The sequence below is a fragment of the Lepisosteus oculatus genome, chromosome 3 (genome assembly GCF_040954835.1).
Source record: "Lepisosteus oculatus isolate fLepOcu1 chromosome 3, fLepOcu1.hap2, whole genome shotgun sequence".
Lineage (NCBI taxonomy): Eukaryota > Metazoa > Chordata > Actinopteri > Semionotiformes > Lepisosteidae > Lepisosteus > Lepisosteus oculatus.
In genome coordinates, this window is record NC_090698.1 from 35,896,782 (window position 1) to 35,912,369 (window position 15,588).

Genomic DNA, 15,588 nt, shown 5'->3' on the forward strand with positions numbered 1-15,588 from the left:
TTTTTAGTCACTAACAATATTTACATTCTTTATGTACACATTGAAAATACTTTTAAAAACTGCTTACAATTTATTTAATTTTCAAATCATCTGTAGTGTGGCTGTAGTTTTTAAAACACAGAGAAATAGAATGAGACTTGGTTTATATGAACATAAACACCAGTGCCCCCATGTGGTAAAATCATTTGATTGCATTATCTTGAGTTAATTTCAGATGTGCTAATAATAATATAACTGTAATGACACCAGTGATGTAAAATATAAATATGGAGCTGGTTTTTCTGTGCAATTGTTTGTGGCCTTTTTTTGAAATGTTGTTAAGGTGGTGGTGTTTTGCTTTTTCAGGTTATATGTTAGAGCCAGATCTAGAGAAAAGACCTGACATCTATCAGGTCTCTTATTTTGCCTTCAAGTTGGCTGGAAAAGAGAACCCTGTGCCAAACCTTTCTGTACGTTTTATCATGTTATGTAATACAATCAGTTTTGCACTGCACTATTTCCTTATATTTTCCTGCTGTTTTGCTTGAGATGGATGATAATTGTGAAGTATTTAAATAATATCCGTTGCAAGCTCCAGTTCACATGATATGTCTTGTAGGCTGTAACACTATATCCACATTAAGCAGTCCACATTAAGTTTTTCTTCTCTTACATGTTAAATACTTTACAGCTTTGTTCTGTTTCTTAATTAAATGAAAAAAGATAAGAAAACCAAATAATGTTTTTTGCACTTCAATGCTAAGGCAATTAGGACTTGTCATGTTTTTTATGTATATAGTATATGCAGTTTATTACAGATTAATGGTTTTATTGTTTTTGTTTTATGGAATGTGCTTAATCAGGAAATGTCAGCATGAATACCACACACAGAGTATTTGTCACTTTATGGGCTTTTGAAATTAAACTGAAACTTCCTTTGAACTTAGGTAATGGTAATGTAAAAAACAAAAACTAAACAGCTTGTGCAAAAAATCCTGATGTGCTGATGGGTTATTTCATTGTTTGTTTTTTTCATTTTACATGCAGAGCTCTCCTCTTCCCTCAGCGCTTCCAGAGCCAATGACAGCCAGTGAGGTTGCGGCTAAGAAGAGCATAACTAAAGCCAGGTAGCCAACTTTACCCTCATGTCTCACTTTTTTCAAAGGCTGTTGGTGGGTTATAGGTCTTGGTGTTACTTGCTTACTTTTATCGATAGATAGACATGAATTAATAACTTTGAGAAGGACTATAGTGCTGCCAGAGTTTATGGTTATATCTTTGGAACTATAAACATATCTCTGCTGGAGGTGAGCACAAAAACTAACTTTGAAACAAAACTGTATAAAGATATAAATCTTTTGCACCTTAAAGTACATTTTTTGTTTTTTTGCAAAAAGTAACTGAACTCTAGGGTTATCAGTGAGCCATTCTGAACACCTGTCCTCCAGTAGATTTCACTTAGATTTGGACAGCTATAAATATATAGACAGTATATAAAGTATAAGCTGCCCCGTATTGGATTTCTAACTGTGTTGAAACTGAAATGATTGCTGAAGATTCTCAAAAGAGATTAAATTCTTTGTTTTACACAGTCTTCTGTGTAAAAAAAATTGGTTTGAACACCATGGGGGCTGTTTTTAATAAGCTTTTAATAATAGTTTTATGTTCAGGCTGTGAAAAGTTTCACAAGTAGAGGTCTTTAAAATTAGGCTGGGCAAACAATTTAATTCTTAAAAAATAAATAAAAAAGTAGATATAATGATGTGTTCCTACTTAGATATTGCATGATTTTAAAAGCTATAAAAACAGGTTTTGATAGTTAATAACCACTTTTCATGCGTGAAAAATGGGTGATTTTTCTTCCTTGTGATCAGCTTAGAATTTCTGTCTACGCTGTAAGGTTTTTACTTCTTAATTAAATGTTTAAAATACACGAATTTCATAAAAACAACACGTCTCGAATAGAAAAAATAATATTCTGTTGTCTTCCTGGTATGTAGAACAGATCAGCAGGTCTTTTTTCCCCCAGTCAGAGGCTCTGAAAACAGCGTGCCGCCCACTGCGCTGTGTCAGAGGGGGAGGTAGCACTAGGAAGGAGAAAGCACCAAAGCTTTCAGTTCAGCTCGCTGTGCTGACGTGTGTACCTCAAATCTTCCCCCACATTGGATATCATGTTCTGTAGTCACAGCCCAACCCGCTTTCCTTTCCCCACTAGAATTTATGAATGAGGTTCCATCAGTGAAGAGGATTAGGTCTTCATTCCCGAGTGGTTGCTCGGCTATTTTGATGCCCTCATCTTCTCCCATTGCCCAGACATCACAGCTGTGTTCTAACAGATAGGCTTCTGGGGGGTCAGGTAACAATGTGGCTGGATTTAGAGCTCCTTCACGTTCAATAACAATATTTGGAGCCTCTAACAAGACCTGCCACTTGCTCCATCGTATCACATTAACTGACTGACCCGATTCAGGGACATGAGGGTGTGTACCGCATGTGGGCGTCGAACAATCAGTTGTTGATCTAGCACTATGTTATTTACTGCCTACACTGCTAGACAGATGGCCTGAATGGCACGTAGACATGGTCCCCATCCCCTTGCTACCTCGTCCAAGGATCCAGAGTAATACCCTACTGGGCGGTACCTACCCCCATGTTCCTGTGTTAGTACAGCTGTCCAAAATCCATTCTTTTCACTTGATCCGTCTGAAGAAACCCCAGTGCAGGCGCCTGTAACAGAGCTTGTTTTAAATCATTAAAAGCGTGTTCAGCTTCAGGACTCCAAGCAATAGGATCAAGGGACCTCCCTCCCCCCTTCAATAGGTCTGTAAGTTGTTTGGCCCTTTCAGAAAAAGCATCAACCCAATTTCTATTGAAATTGCACAGACCCAGAAATGATCAGAGCTCTTTAACCGTATTGGGACTAGGGTGTGTTCGGATTGCCTGGGCCCGGTCTTCTGTCAATTCCCTCTTTCCCTGACAAATCTTCTGTCCCAAGTAAATTATGGTTTCTAGGCATAACTGTGCTTTGCTATAACTACTTTTTAACCGAATGGTTGAGAGTAATTTGGAGGTCCTTCTTGTGGGTTTCCTCGTCGGGAGACACAATTAAAATATCATCCACATATTGGATAACGACGGAGGACACTGGAGGCAACTCCCGAAGATGCCTCCAAAGTGCCATGTGATACACGGTGGGGCTGTTATGAAACCCCTGTGGTAACCTGGTCCAAGTATATTAATCTCCATCCACAACAAAAGCAAACCAATCTTCTACCTCTGGATGTAGAGGAACAGACCAGAACCCATTAGCCATGTCAATTACTGAAAACACCTGGTGCTCAGGGGTCAGCAGTTGAAAAATAGCAGAGGGATCTGCTACCAAGGGGGTTAGACGGTTGATGTGTTGATTACCTTTTGAGTAATCAACTGTGAATCGCCATGCTCCGCTGGCTTTCTTTACATATTGGACTGCTTGTACTATGTGTTTTTCGTACAATTCCTTGAGTCAATAGTTTTTGTATTACTGGTCGAACCCCTTCCTCCACCTCTCTGTTGATTTTATATGGTTTTGTGTATGGCGGGGAATTCCCAGTAAATGTGGCAGGTTCCATATCAAGAAGTCCGCATTTGTCCTTATCCGTAGTCCAAATTGAATGACCTTTTAATTAGTCTATTTGGAGGGACCAGATGTTTACCTCCACCCTCTCCTAATGTACGGTTAATGTAATTCCTTGTAGGTATTGTAGAGCATCCCACCCCAAAAGATCTGGGGTAGGTCCTACCCACATGACGGCATTAAATATTACCTCCCCATCTCCTAGTCTAATCTTGAGTTTTTGAGTTTCTCTGAGTGTTATTCGACTGCCTCCCACACCAGTGGCCTCCAGCTCCCTCCCTGTGAATATGACACCACACCGTTTGGCTGACTGTTCAGATAAACAAGATAATTGAGCCCCAGTGTCCCATAAAAATGACATTTGAGTCCCATTAATCGTACATTGTAATTTGAGTTCCTTCTCACCCAGCTCCTGAGATAGGTGTAGGGAGGCCACTAGGGGGAGTCCTAGTTTAAAATATCCCTGATAGCGCGTTTGTCTGCTTCACTCGGATCCTGTAATTGCGAAAACAGAGTTCTTTGTCCCTCTTGATTCGAGAGATTGAATGGGGGGTCGCAATATTTTCCACCCCTGCCTTCAATGGCCAATCTCTTTCTGCAATTTTTTTGAAAATGCCCAAAATCTTTACAAAAATGGCACCGACCTGCAGTAATTTCCCCTTTTGGACTAAATCAGGTGTCGGAGCCAGCTCCTCGCTTCTGCGTGGGCGGTGTCCACCCTGTTTGTATTGCCTGTAATTTAGCGTACATATTCCTTTCAATTTGATGTTCCATTCGAACTATTTCTTTGAACTGTTTACTTGTATTTTGCCCTATTTTGGGCTTTGGCTAAATCAGGCTTTAGGCCGCTCAAATAAATTTGTTTAATTACAGCAGAGGTGTCGCTATTCACATCATCTTCGTCACTAAGTCCTGAACATTACAGCTAGAGTGTGACGAAGCGATCAGTGAAGTCAGCCACATCCTCACTTTCTTTCTGTTGACACGCAGATATCTTTTTCCGGTCTGTCAAACCTATTCCCATCGCCCTCCCCGGCTGTTATCCTCACACAATTGTCTAAGTTCTCCAACACGCTTTTCCCCTGTCCTTCTGAGGATCATAGCGGCAGTCAGGGGAGTGATACCATAAGTATATTTTAATTCCTGAAGCGTTCTCCAGGTTCCCTGCATTCCTAATTTTGTGTCCGGTACTTCTCTAGCCCATCGGTCAATATCTTCCGGTTTTGGATTTGACCGTATGGGGGAATCAACGAAGGTAGGTGCGAGTGCGGACCCCCTAGACGGGGTGCGAGACAGAGTTAGAGTAGCGCTGTCATCAGCAGCGCCAGCCCCTGCCACATCAAGTCCTTTCCCACTTTGGGTGAGAGTACAGATCTGCGGGCCCCCTGCCTTTAAGAAGGGAGTCTCTGTTCCATCTCTATACACTCATACCAAGTGTTATCCCAGTCAGACCCCCCATCTCCATATGGCCACTGTGGGAATTGATCCCAATTGTTTTTGTTTCCTGCCTGTTTGTTCCCCTGCGGAAGAGCAGGATATAATTTAGTCGCCGGTTGTAACATTAACCAGTGCAGCATGACCAGGAACTAATTCCTCCTTTAGTTTCTGATTCTCCTGCACTGCCTCTTTTAGCTTTTTTTCTAGTTCTTCTTTCGCCGCAAATAAATGATCTTTCCTTTCATTTAACGCTTTTATTTTTTCTGTGAACTCCTTCTCTTTTTTATCCCATTCTGATTTCTCCTTCATGCTAATCTGCCACCGCAGGTGTCGGCCGAGCACCAGGGCTCCAGCTAGACCTTTGTGCTTGTACTAATGTTCATACGCTTTCTTACAGGCATCTTCGCCCCAAACTCCTTCTGACAAACTCAGCTTCTTCCTATATTTTTCCTCTCTTTCCATCACCTTCCACTCTTCCTCTCTATAATCAGACATTTCCACCACTTTCTCAAACACCCAATTAGCACACATGTTCAGTTTCTTTAAGAGTTTACTTTTGTCGTGTGTGAGGTAACAGCTCATACAGTAGGGTGATGCTTTTACTTGAAAATCCTGTGCATTACTGCACTTATTCAGCCAAGGGCTTCTGTTACCTCCAGATCTAAATGCCTCTCAGAGCCTTTAGAGAGGACTAGGACACTGAGCTCAATCAGGGCGATTCTCGGGTCTCAACAAATCCTGCTACTTAGTGCTTTGCTCTTTTATTATGAGGTGTGTTTATGGTTTGTGTATCGTGCGTGTGTATATGTTCACAAACAAGAAATACACCAGAAACATACATCTATATCTAAGCTTTGATAGAGTCAAACAAGGAAAGTACTGTCCTATATCAACCAGATTTTTCATAGATGCTTTGGATTTCTAACGGATGTACAGATCAAGCCATTCAGAATGCACACAGTATAATGCAGAAAATTGCAGTATACATACCACAACACACCACACCACGCTTTTTTTAAACTATGCTGTTATGGGGCTGCACTGTTTTGTAAAGCCACCAGGTGACACAGTAAATGTTTAACGTGGTGTATAGAAGCATTTCGCCTGTCAACAGAAAACAGCTGGTTTTGAATCCAGAATAATGCTAAGCGCCTTTGGACAATCTTTTTCCAATTATATGATCTAAGTTGTATACTGTTTAGATTTATTAATTTTATGATGGATATTACAGTATGTTAAGTATTAAATTAATTTAAACAAGAAAGTATGGCTATTTTACAGAAACAGTTTTATATATGTATACATTAGTTTATCATTATAGCTTGTGAATGCTTCTTTCAGGTTTACATCCGCATTCAAATAATATATTTTTAGTTTTAATGCAAATTTTAGCAACAAGTAATGAGGAAACAATTTTATTTTACATTTTCATAATAAAAATATATTTTACACAAACTACCGTAGTGGCTTTAAAACCATTCGATATACTGAATATACCATATATTTATATGGATTACCGATCACACTTCAGTTCATTGACGTGTACACTACTGTTTTTGTATATTTGTGGATATGACTTCATGTGATAATATTTTTATACTCATTGCAGTATATAGTCTAAGAGTGGGACTACCACTAAGACTAAACCTGTGCGTAACCCCAACAACCACATCACTGGTACAACACACATGTATAACAATTACAATATTAGTGTAATAAACAGTAGAACCGCAGTTATATTCTCCTTTGTATTAACAGTTACAACATATAAAAATCTTTTTAAACATTTTAAAACCTTTAAAAGAGAGTGTTGAAATGTTTGGGTGTGCTGTAACAGACCACCATTTCTTTGGATCCAGCATGTTGTTGTGATTGAGTAACTTTTATATTCATTTTTAGTTTTCTAAAATTAACAAGATCTCAGTAGTTTTGTGTTCAAGAAGGAGGTGATCCTGTGTGCTGAACAGCATGAGAACCGTCAGGCTGGAACGTTTGGTGTAGATTCGCTGTCACAACAGATATGATAAAGTTTAAAAGTCCTTGAGGCAGCTACAAAGCTTAACATTCCAATTCAATAATTCTGAGTGTCCAGTGTCTGCATTTCATGGAGAGGAACGGGTTTACCATTGTGGTGTTGTCCTAATCATTTTCCTTTATGCTAGGTGGCATTTTCTTTAATCTCATCTTTCCAAAGAACCCTTGTATCCAGAGCTTCTCTTCCCCTCTCCCTTCGTGAAACCCTCAGACCCTCAAAGTCCTCTGTAGCATTACTTTTATGATGTTTTTGTATTGTTTATGTCTCAGAAAAGAAAGCTGTAAATACAGTCATTACTTTTTACAGAATAACTGAATTAGTTGGACCAACAGAAACATCAATTGCACCAAGACAAAGACCAAAAGCTGCAAACACCAATGTACTGCCAATCCACAATTCTGTGACTCCTGTGAAAATGACAGTTCCTTCTGCACCAGTGAGCAATGGACAAAAAGGTGAAGAACACAAATGGGCAACAAACATTTTCTAATTCATATATACGTACAGTGTCATTATATTTGCTCTATATATTCCGAATGTATTATTTTTTCTTTTATTAAAATTAAACTTATACATACTTGTACAAGTTGGGAAGAGCTAAGATTTTTTCATCATGCGGCTGTGCATGACCAGTATTTGACCAGTATTAGGGTTAAGTCGTTTATAGTTGTTCCTTATCATGTGCCAGTCAGAGCCATTTGCAGAATTAGTTTAATAGGCCCCATCATTATTTTTTTCTTCCTTTCAAATTGTATAATTCTATAAGGATGCTTGTCAAAAACTATGGCAATGTTATATTAATGCCTAATATCAACTGATCTAGGCATAATGGATTAATACAAGTACACCTATGTAACCTGTTAATGTTTTGCTTTTTATTATTTTCTAGTTGTGTCAGCACCTATAAATGAGCAACCTGTCTCACATGTTCAAGGGACAAGTCAGCAGCACAGAGTCCTCCAGCAGCTACAGCCAGGAGACCTGCGGCTACAGCAGCTGCAACAACAGCAGCTCCATCAACATCAGCAGGCACAGCAACTTCAACACACCTATCTACAGCAGGTGAGCTCTGAGCAAGATCCTGGAAGTGTATGCTTAGGTATCAAGACAATTAGTAACACTCTAACTCTACAGCTGAATAACTTATTTTAGCTAAACTGATTGATTAATGTCTCCTAAGCATTCCTGAATCTGGAATGTTGTTAATATATAGAAGTGTTGCAAGTATATGAGTTTACCAAACTCAATTTTTGAGAAGCATAGCAGTGAGTTTTTTAAGTGGTGGCACACTTGTAGAACTTGTACACTTTTAAACTTACATTCTATACTTTTTTTTTTGCTGCACACAAGTATTTTTGCTGTTTTGTAGTATCACAGTTTTGACTTGGAATTGATGACATTTGTATGTTGTAAATGTTTTTGAAACACATACATGCTGTACGTTTACGTGTTGTACCCATTCACAACTCTTTTCCAATTAATTATATTGAATTTTATCAGCAGATGCAGCTGGTTTTTCAGTTTGCATAGTCTTACCCAAATATGTGCAATGACTTTTAAGCCTTTAAACATAGCTTTATTTAACCCTGATAAAGTATAAAGCTCCTTAGACTAATGTTGTTGTGTTTGTCAGAGAAGTCAATCACGTGGGTTATGTTTTGGCTGTGTTGCCTTTACTTCTTTTTTCTGTAATTTCAGTGCAATGACAGCATTCTATAGCACAGTCAAAAGAATTGGAACAACCCAGGTTCACAAAATAAAATAAATGTGCAACTTTATTCATATTGACAGCTGCCAGATTTAATGTGGAGATGATAAAGCCAGGTTTTAAGAACCGTTTATGTAAATGTATGCATTTATTAAGAAGCACTTATGCAGGAAGTTCTGAGTCTGCTTTGGAGATTCATGCTAAATTTTAATCCAAAGGGTTTTGACAAGATAAAACCCCTTGAGATGTGCCCTCTTGTTTTTAACTGGAAAAATACTTATTAGAATCCACATACATTGCTTACACAAATAATAGTGCCAGTAGTTCTTCAAAGAATACCATACATACAGTGTAAAGACATGACATTCTGGGGTCTCTATAAACAATAGATTGTAATAATGATACAGAAATACTAGGAGTGATTATAAATTTGATTATAAGGTGAGATTAACATATGATAAAGAAAAATCTAAAGAAATAACAAAATAATATTGGAAAAACAGTGTTGTGCATTCATGCTACACAAAGGAAAAGGTTCACAAATGCTCTCTCCCCATGTACTCAATTAGATAGAATGATAAAAAGACATGCTGAGATTAATTTTATAGGAAATTACTTTTGTGTTTTATATGTTTTGGGGCATGTTCTGGATTTGATACTCCCTTCAATTTGATCTAAATCAATTGAATGAAACATGGTTGAGGAACACAAAAATGTTACAGCTCTTAGTATAATACTGGGACCCCCAAACAGATCTTGGAAACCCCTAGTAGAATATAATGCTTATGTCCCTCAGTCATACCTGTGGCCACTGATTTGGTTTTCACAGGAAAACTTTTTTTTTAATGATGGGTTCCATTCATCATCGTAGGTACAGATGTAGCCATTCAAAATGCGCAGTAAAACCCTATCCTGCAGGAATTGATTTACAGGCTACCGCAGTATGTGATTTGTTGGCCAAAATGATCGACAGGTGGTGCTTGTTGATGCATTAGTTGTTAGTGAAATGATTGCTTCATTTAAATTCTCTACTGTAAATGTTTAAATCTGATTAATATGGAATATTAATGTGGAATTTTGCAACTAAAATTGTAAAGTTTGGAAGCTCAGCATAAAAATAAGAGGAGCTTAATGTCTCTGAACGTCATAAATGATTTAGGAATATAAATATATTATGCAAACTGTATATGGCTGGTAGTGGTAGTTTAAATAAAAAATAAACAATAGTATTCCACTTTCTTTTTATGCATCAAAGTATTTAACTTGGTCACTTACTGTGGTTATTTTGGTAAAGTTTGAAAGTGCTCATTTTGACTATATTAAGTTTGTATCCTTTATAAAAAGCTATTTTAACCTTTTCTATGAATACATGTGCTCGTTATCGCAGTAAAAACGTACTTTTTAGAATCCGCTTAATAGGGAATATAATATGGAAATTAATAACTTTACAACCTTAAGGTTCTATATATAATATATTTCACTCAAAGTATTTCCGTAGTCCACTTTCTTTTTAAACCTCTGCATCAATTTGACTCATTCACTCATGATTACTCATTCACTCATGAAGTTATTTGCCTCTCCTTTTCAGCTATAGCTTAAGCTACCAAGCGGTGCATTGGTACAGTGGCTTCAGTGTTTGACTCGCATTCTAGAAGCCAGGGTTTAATTCCTGCTCAGGGCACAAGTTTTTCTTTAACAAATAAACATTCATTTTAAAAAAAAGGAAATGTTATGGACACTATATTGACACTATATTATATAACATGTTCAAAGTTAAATTATATCAACAACATAAATGGGCAAATGTGTATACTGCCAAGAGTGAGAGTATAAAAACACTGAAGTCAAAACACTTTATTTAGTGGGGCTATTTAACACAAGCCTTTACAACAAGCCTTAAAACAAAAATGTAAATATTATAATTATAATCGAGAATAAGAAAGTGGTATTAAGAAGATCACCAAAACTATAATAATGTATCTGATAATTATTAACAGTATTAATTTCTTAATAATAAATAATAATGTCAAACTTCTTGTAACTTTTTAAGAGTCCTTTGTTTTCTCTGGTTTTTATAACCTTCATTTTCTTATTAAAATGCCTATTTATGAGACACAATGTTTCAGATGTCAATAACTTTGCAAAAAGTGACCCAGAGCCTTTAAACTACAGGCATTTTAAAGATTGCGATTTGTGAACATTTTCACAGCTTTTATTTAAACAATATCTAATATCTGCTTGCATTTTTATAAACCTTAGTTTGAATAAAGCAGATCTCAGGTGTAAGCGAGTTCATAATGCTAGAATGCATTATGCTACATTTTTATGCATCAGGTGAAGTGTTCAGAGGTCTCTCAAAAACCTAAAAATGTAACATAATATTGTATGGCACGATGAGCAACTGATGATTCTTTTAATTTTTAAAGAAAATAAAAAATTAAGAAACAATAACATTTCCCTACCTAAATTAGACACTGCATGACTTTAAAAGCCATAAACAACAGGTTAAGATAGTGAAAACACTTTTTATATGTGAAATATTGGTGATTTTTCTTCCTCAAAATCAGCTTAGGATATTTTTGTAAGCTGTACGTTTTCTGTTTACTTTTTAATTAAACTTTTAACACCCTTTAATTTAGTAAATGCATCACGTTTCTTACACAAACAATCACATTCTCCCCTCTCCCTGTGGTGTTAACCAGATCAGCAGGCCTTATTACCAAAAGGTGAATGAATGAACCATCTCCAGGATACTCAGAAAGGAGGAATTGTTTTGTGCCAGCCAGCGCATTATCACCTCACAGTAAGAGGAAGGGAAGTGGGCTTTAATTTCACTCTCCATCAATACACATTTCCAATAGTCACTGATGATTTCTGCTCAATTACATGATAACTACAGTACAGTCAGATAGATTTTAAGTTCTTTAAGCAACACTAGCTGTTTTCAAAATCACCTACTTTGCACAGTACACAAGTTCTGAAAAAGTACCTTTTTCTGTCTGAGCAGACTCATCAAAGGTTTCTTATTTACAATTCTGAAACTTGGACGATATACCTCAGGTATTTATTCATAGTATAATCAAAATACCCCACCCCCACAGCCGGGTCTCGCCTCTTGCTGTTCCACACACGCAAATCCCATCAGGTCAGAATCACAGATATACCCAAATGGCAATGAACGGCAGTGTGATCGTATTTGACTGTATTAATATACTGTATATATAGTATGATACCATATGGTTTCAAAGACACTACAGTGCAGTATGTGATTTTTTTTTCTTAATCCAAATTTAAAGTTAGATTTCTCATTGCTGAAATTTGTATAAAGACAAAGTATAGATTTTCTTAACGCAGATGTAGTGTAGGGGTTGTGCATTTACTGGAACAATTCTTAATTGTAGCAGTAAGTCACAAATTATTCTTTTGATGGTATTAGAATCCAACCTTACGGGATAACTCAACGCACACACACAGGTACTTATACACAATAATACATTTATTAATACATAAAATGTGCATATAAACATAACAGATCTTATCGTGAGGGTTAGCAGAATACCAAAGACATATTTTCAATCATGAAGAGTTACAAATATCAAGAGGGACATACATTCAGTATATCATTCATTTAGACCGTTTCGTAAATGAACTTGGTTACAACTTCTACACTAGATACTCAAAACAAGTACATCACTCTTAGGAATTAAATTGATATCAACTCTGTTTGGGATAACAATTGAATTCTCGAGCGGTAATGCAGACTGTTGAATACACATCCAATCTGTGGGGATTCAGATCTCCCGTGGACAAAGAAGCAAAGGCAGGCTGGTTGTTGTGTCCAATCGGCGCTCTCTGGCTCGGTGCCAAGCAGTGCTGTTGCGGCTGGTGAGAGATTCCTGCGATGCGCTGCTGATGCTCTCTGAAGACCGGCTAGTTAGTGTTGGCTGAAACTAGCAGAGTTTGTGCACAGGAGAAAAAGTGACTGCGGGTCCCAGCAGGTCAGGAAGAGGACCAGTTCGTTCCTGATGAAGCTAGTTCTGAATACTGATTCAGCTGTCCACAGTTCCGACCTGTTCACGAGGCTTGCTGCTGATGCTAACCTCGGGTGGATCCTTTGGTTACATGTTGGCAACCTCCGTCCTCGACTCTTAGAACAAAGGAAAGTTCTGGCACTCAGACACACTGGCCGTTACGTGGTGGTCCGGGCTGAGTCTGAGGATGCTCAGGTGGAGCCCTGAGGCTGAATGTCCAGCAGACGTGCTGCTAGAATGTCCCGGGCTTGGGAGCTGTGCTGCGCTTGGGAGCTTTGCTTTTCCAACTGTTCTGCCCTGCGAACCGTTCTCCAGGCTCTCTGTGTTGCCTGTTTTCCCTGGAGGAAATGCAGGCCGTTCATTGGTTGAAAGTTTCATGGGCATCAGAGACCCACGTGGGGTTAACCTGCCCAGCCAGTTCCTGATTGGCTGATGATGAGAAACCATGCCCTCTGACCTTAGGGTCATAAACCAACTTTGAATAACACTTTTCTTTGGAATCTCAGACTTTTAGGCGCCGAAATTACATTTGTTAAGGTGGTTGATGGGTACCAGCTTTTGGGAGCTGCTCCTTATCAGGACATTCTATCAGCTAGAAAAACACCTTAATTGTGAACTATATCAGGCACCACTGAGATGAAGGAGAAAGACTGGCAAGGGAGCAGAAAATTTAATTCCTGTATTTTAATAAGCCTCGTCGCTACACAGATGTAAATCTGAAAGAGGCACATCGCATTTACAACACGCTATAATAAACTATTTTTACACATACGTCAATGTTAAAAAATATAGCCAAAAGGATTCCTCTAAAGGTTAAATTCCAAGCTGAAAAGACATGACTCAACGTGGGTTCTCTGTAACTTTTCAGTTTACAGCTTGTTCATAGTCATTCATATTAAATATTATTATTATCTTCTGTATTGCATTATCATTGGAACGTTATAACAAGTGTGAAAAAGGTGATACACAACTGAGAGAGTCCACTGGCTTAAAGGTGTAACACGTTTGTCTTCACTGTCATTGTATGGTTTCAACATATTCATAAGCTTACTCCGGTTACTGGCAATTGTAAAAATAACCCTTCTTCCCTCCTTTGTTTAACGTAAAGAATTCTGTGAAGAAATCCTTAATTACAACACCATCACGTATAATAATTCATCCAGATACACACACTCATGCCAGAGTGTTTTTGCCAATTTTGCCAGAAACAACCTCCCAGAGTACTGTTCAGTACTGCACAGTACAATATATGGTTTAAACTTTTACATTTAAAGTTATATTGTTGGCTGATTACTGGCTGTTGAAATTTGGATTAAGGCAAAATATAGATTTTCTCAATTGAAATGTAAACCTGAAAGAGACACATTGTGTTCACAACAAGCTATAATAGTGGACTATTTTTTTATATTCTGCAAAGTAAAGAAACAAACCGAAAGTAATTCTCTGATTGGACTTTGAACCTCCTGGGTGCAGTGCGCAGTCCTTTGCTCGTTACCACTATAAGGACAATAAACATTTAAAAAAAAAATGTTTCCAAAACATCCACTTGTGATATTTTACCTGCTTAGTTACACACGATTCCATATTAATATTACTATCAAGTGGTTTTAAATCAGTACAGCTATTTTTTACAGTTAGAGCAAATGGTGTTCTTACTACATATTCTTAGAAAAGAATAGAAGGTTTTAACTTTTTATGAAGTACAGTATATAAACTTTATAATGTTAGAAAAAGCATGTTAAAACCATAACCCACTGTAAATTACCAAGTTTAAGACTTTGATGCATAAAATATTTATGAAGAAGGTGGAATATGGCTGTGTGCTTTTGTCTAACTGAGCAATCTTGCTTTTATAAAATGTATCTACTTTTTGATCGGTTTAATGTTTAACATGCTGTTATACACAGTTTAAAATGATTAAAAGTCTAAACAGTATACTTAAATTCTGTAATTGGAAAAAGATTGTCCCTCAGCATTGACTGGAATTCGAAACCAGGCATTTTCTGGTGACAACCCAAATGCTTCACATACCATGTTAAGCTTTCACTGCTCCACCTGGCGGTTTTACAAAGTAGTGCACCCCTATTAAAAAAAAACTAGCAGTACCCTGCAACCTGTTAAATCAATACAGTTTCCCCTGCGCATTTTGAATGGCTGGATCTGTACCTTATACAAAGCTTGACTAAATATGTAATCTAAGTGTTATTTCCTTTTGTTTCTGTAGTATCAGCAAGCTGTTCAGCAGTCCATACAGTTGCAGCAGCAACATATCCTTCATCAACAGATGATGATGCAGCCTGTGTTCCAGCAGCAGGCTCAGTATACAGCAGTGGTAAGCAGTCATTTGAGATAAAGAGTAATGTGGCATAAAGACCAATAATGTTCAGTCACATGTGAGAATCCAAAAAGATAAAACACAGGCAGATTTCCTTTGATTAGCTATTGGTTTTACAGTCATCTGTGTATTTAACTTCGCTAGTTTTATTCATATCTGTTGCTTAAAGTTGTCTTTTCACATATCCATGTTATATATGTATAACCACTTTTTACTTAAAAGTGTTGTGTACAAGTATTCATGTTTATATAAAGAGTGATACAAGAGAATAAATACAGTGCCTTGCGAAAGTATTCGGCCCCCTTGAACTTTTCAACCTTTTGCCACATTTCAGGCTTCAAACATAAAGATATAAATTTTTTATTTTATGTGAAGAATCACCAACAAGTGGGACACAATTGTGAAGTGGAACAAAATCTATTGGATTTTTGAAACTTTTTTAACTAA

General features: G+C 37.4%; 1 protein-coding gene across 1 annotated transcript in view; it reads left to right on the forward strand.

Annotated features, from left to right (window-relative positions):
* The window catches only part of LOC138216034 (BMP-2-inducible protein kinase-like), a 94,161-nt gene extending 79,002 nt beyond the window's left edge, over nucleotides 1–15,159 (forward strand). Inside the window, exons 8-12 of the mRNA XM_069187658.1 lie at nucleotides 346–449; nucleotides 1,027–1,106; nucleotides 7,374–7,522; nucleotides 7,957–8,129; nucleotides 15,031–15,159. Of these exons, the coding sequence (XP_069043759.1) occupies nucleotides 346–449; nucleotides 1,027–1,106; nucleotides 7,374–7,522; nucleotides 7,957–8,129; nucleotides 15,031–15,159 (635 nt within the window). The remainder of the gene's footprint in view (nucleotides 1–345; nucleotides 450–1,026; nucleotides 1,107–7,373; nucleotides 7,523–7,956; nucleotides 8,130–15,030) is intronic.
* Nucleotides 15,160–15,588: the final 429 nt, after the last annotated feature.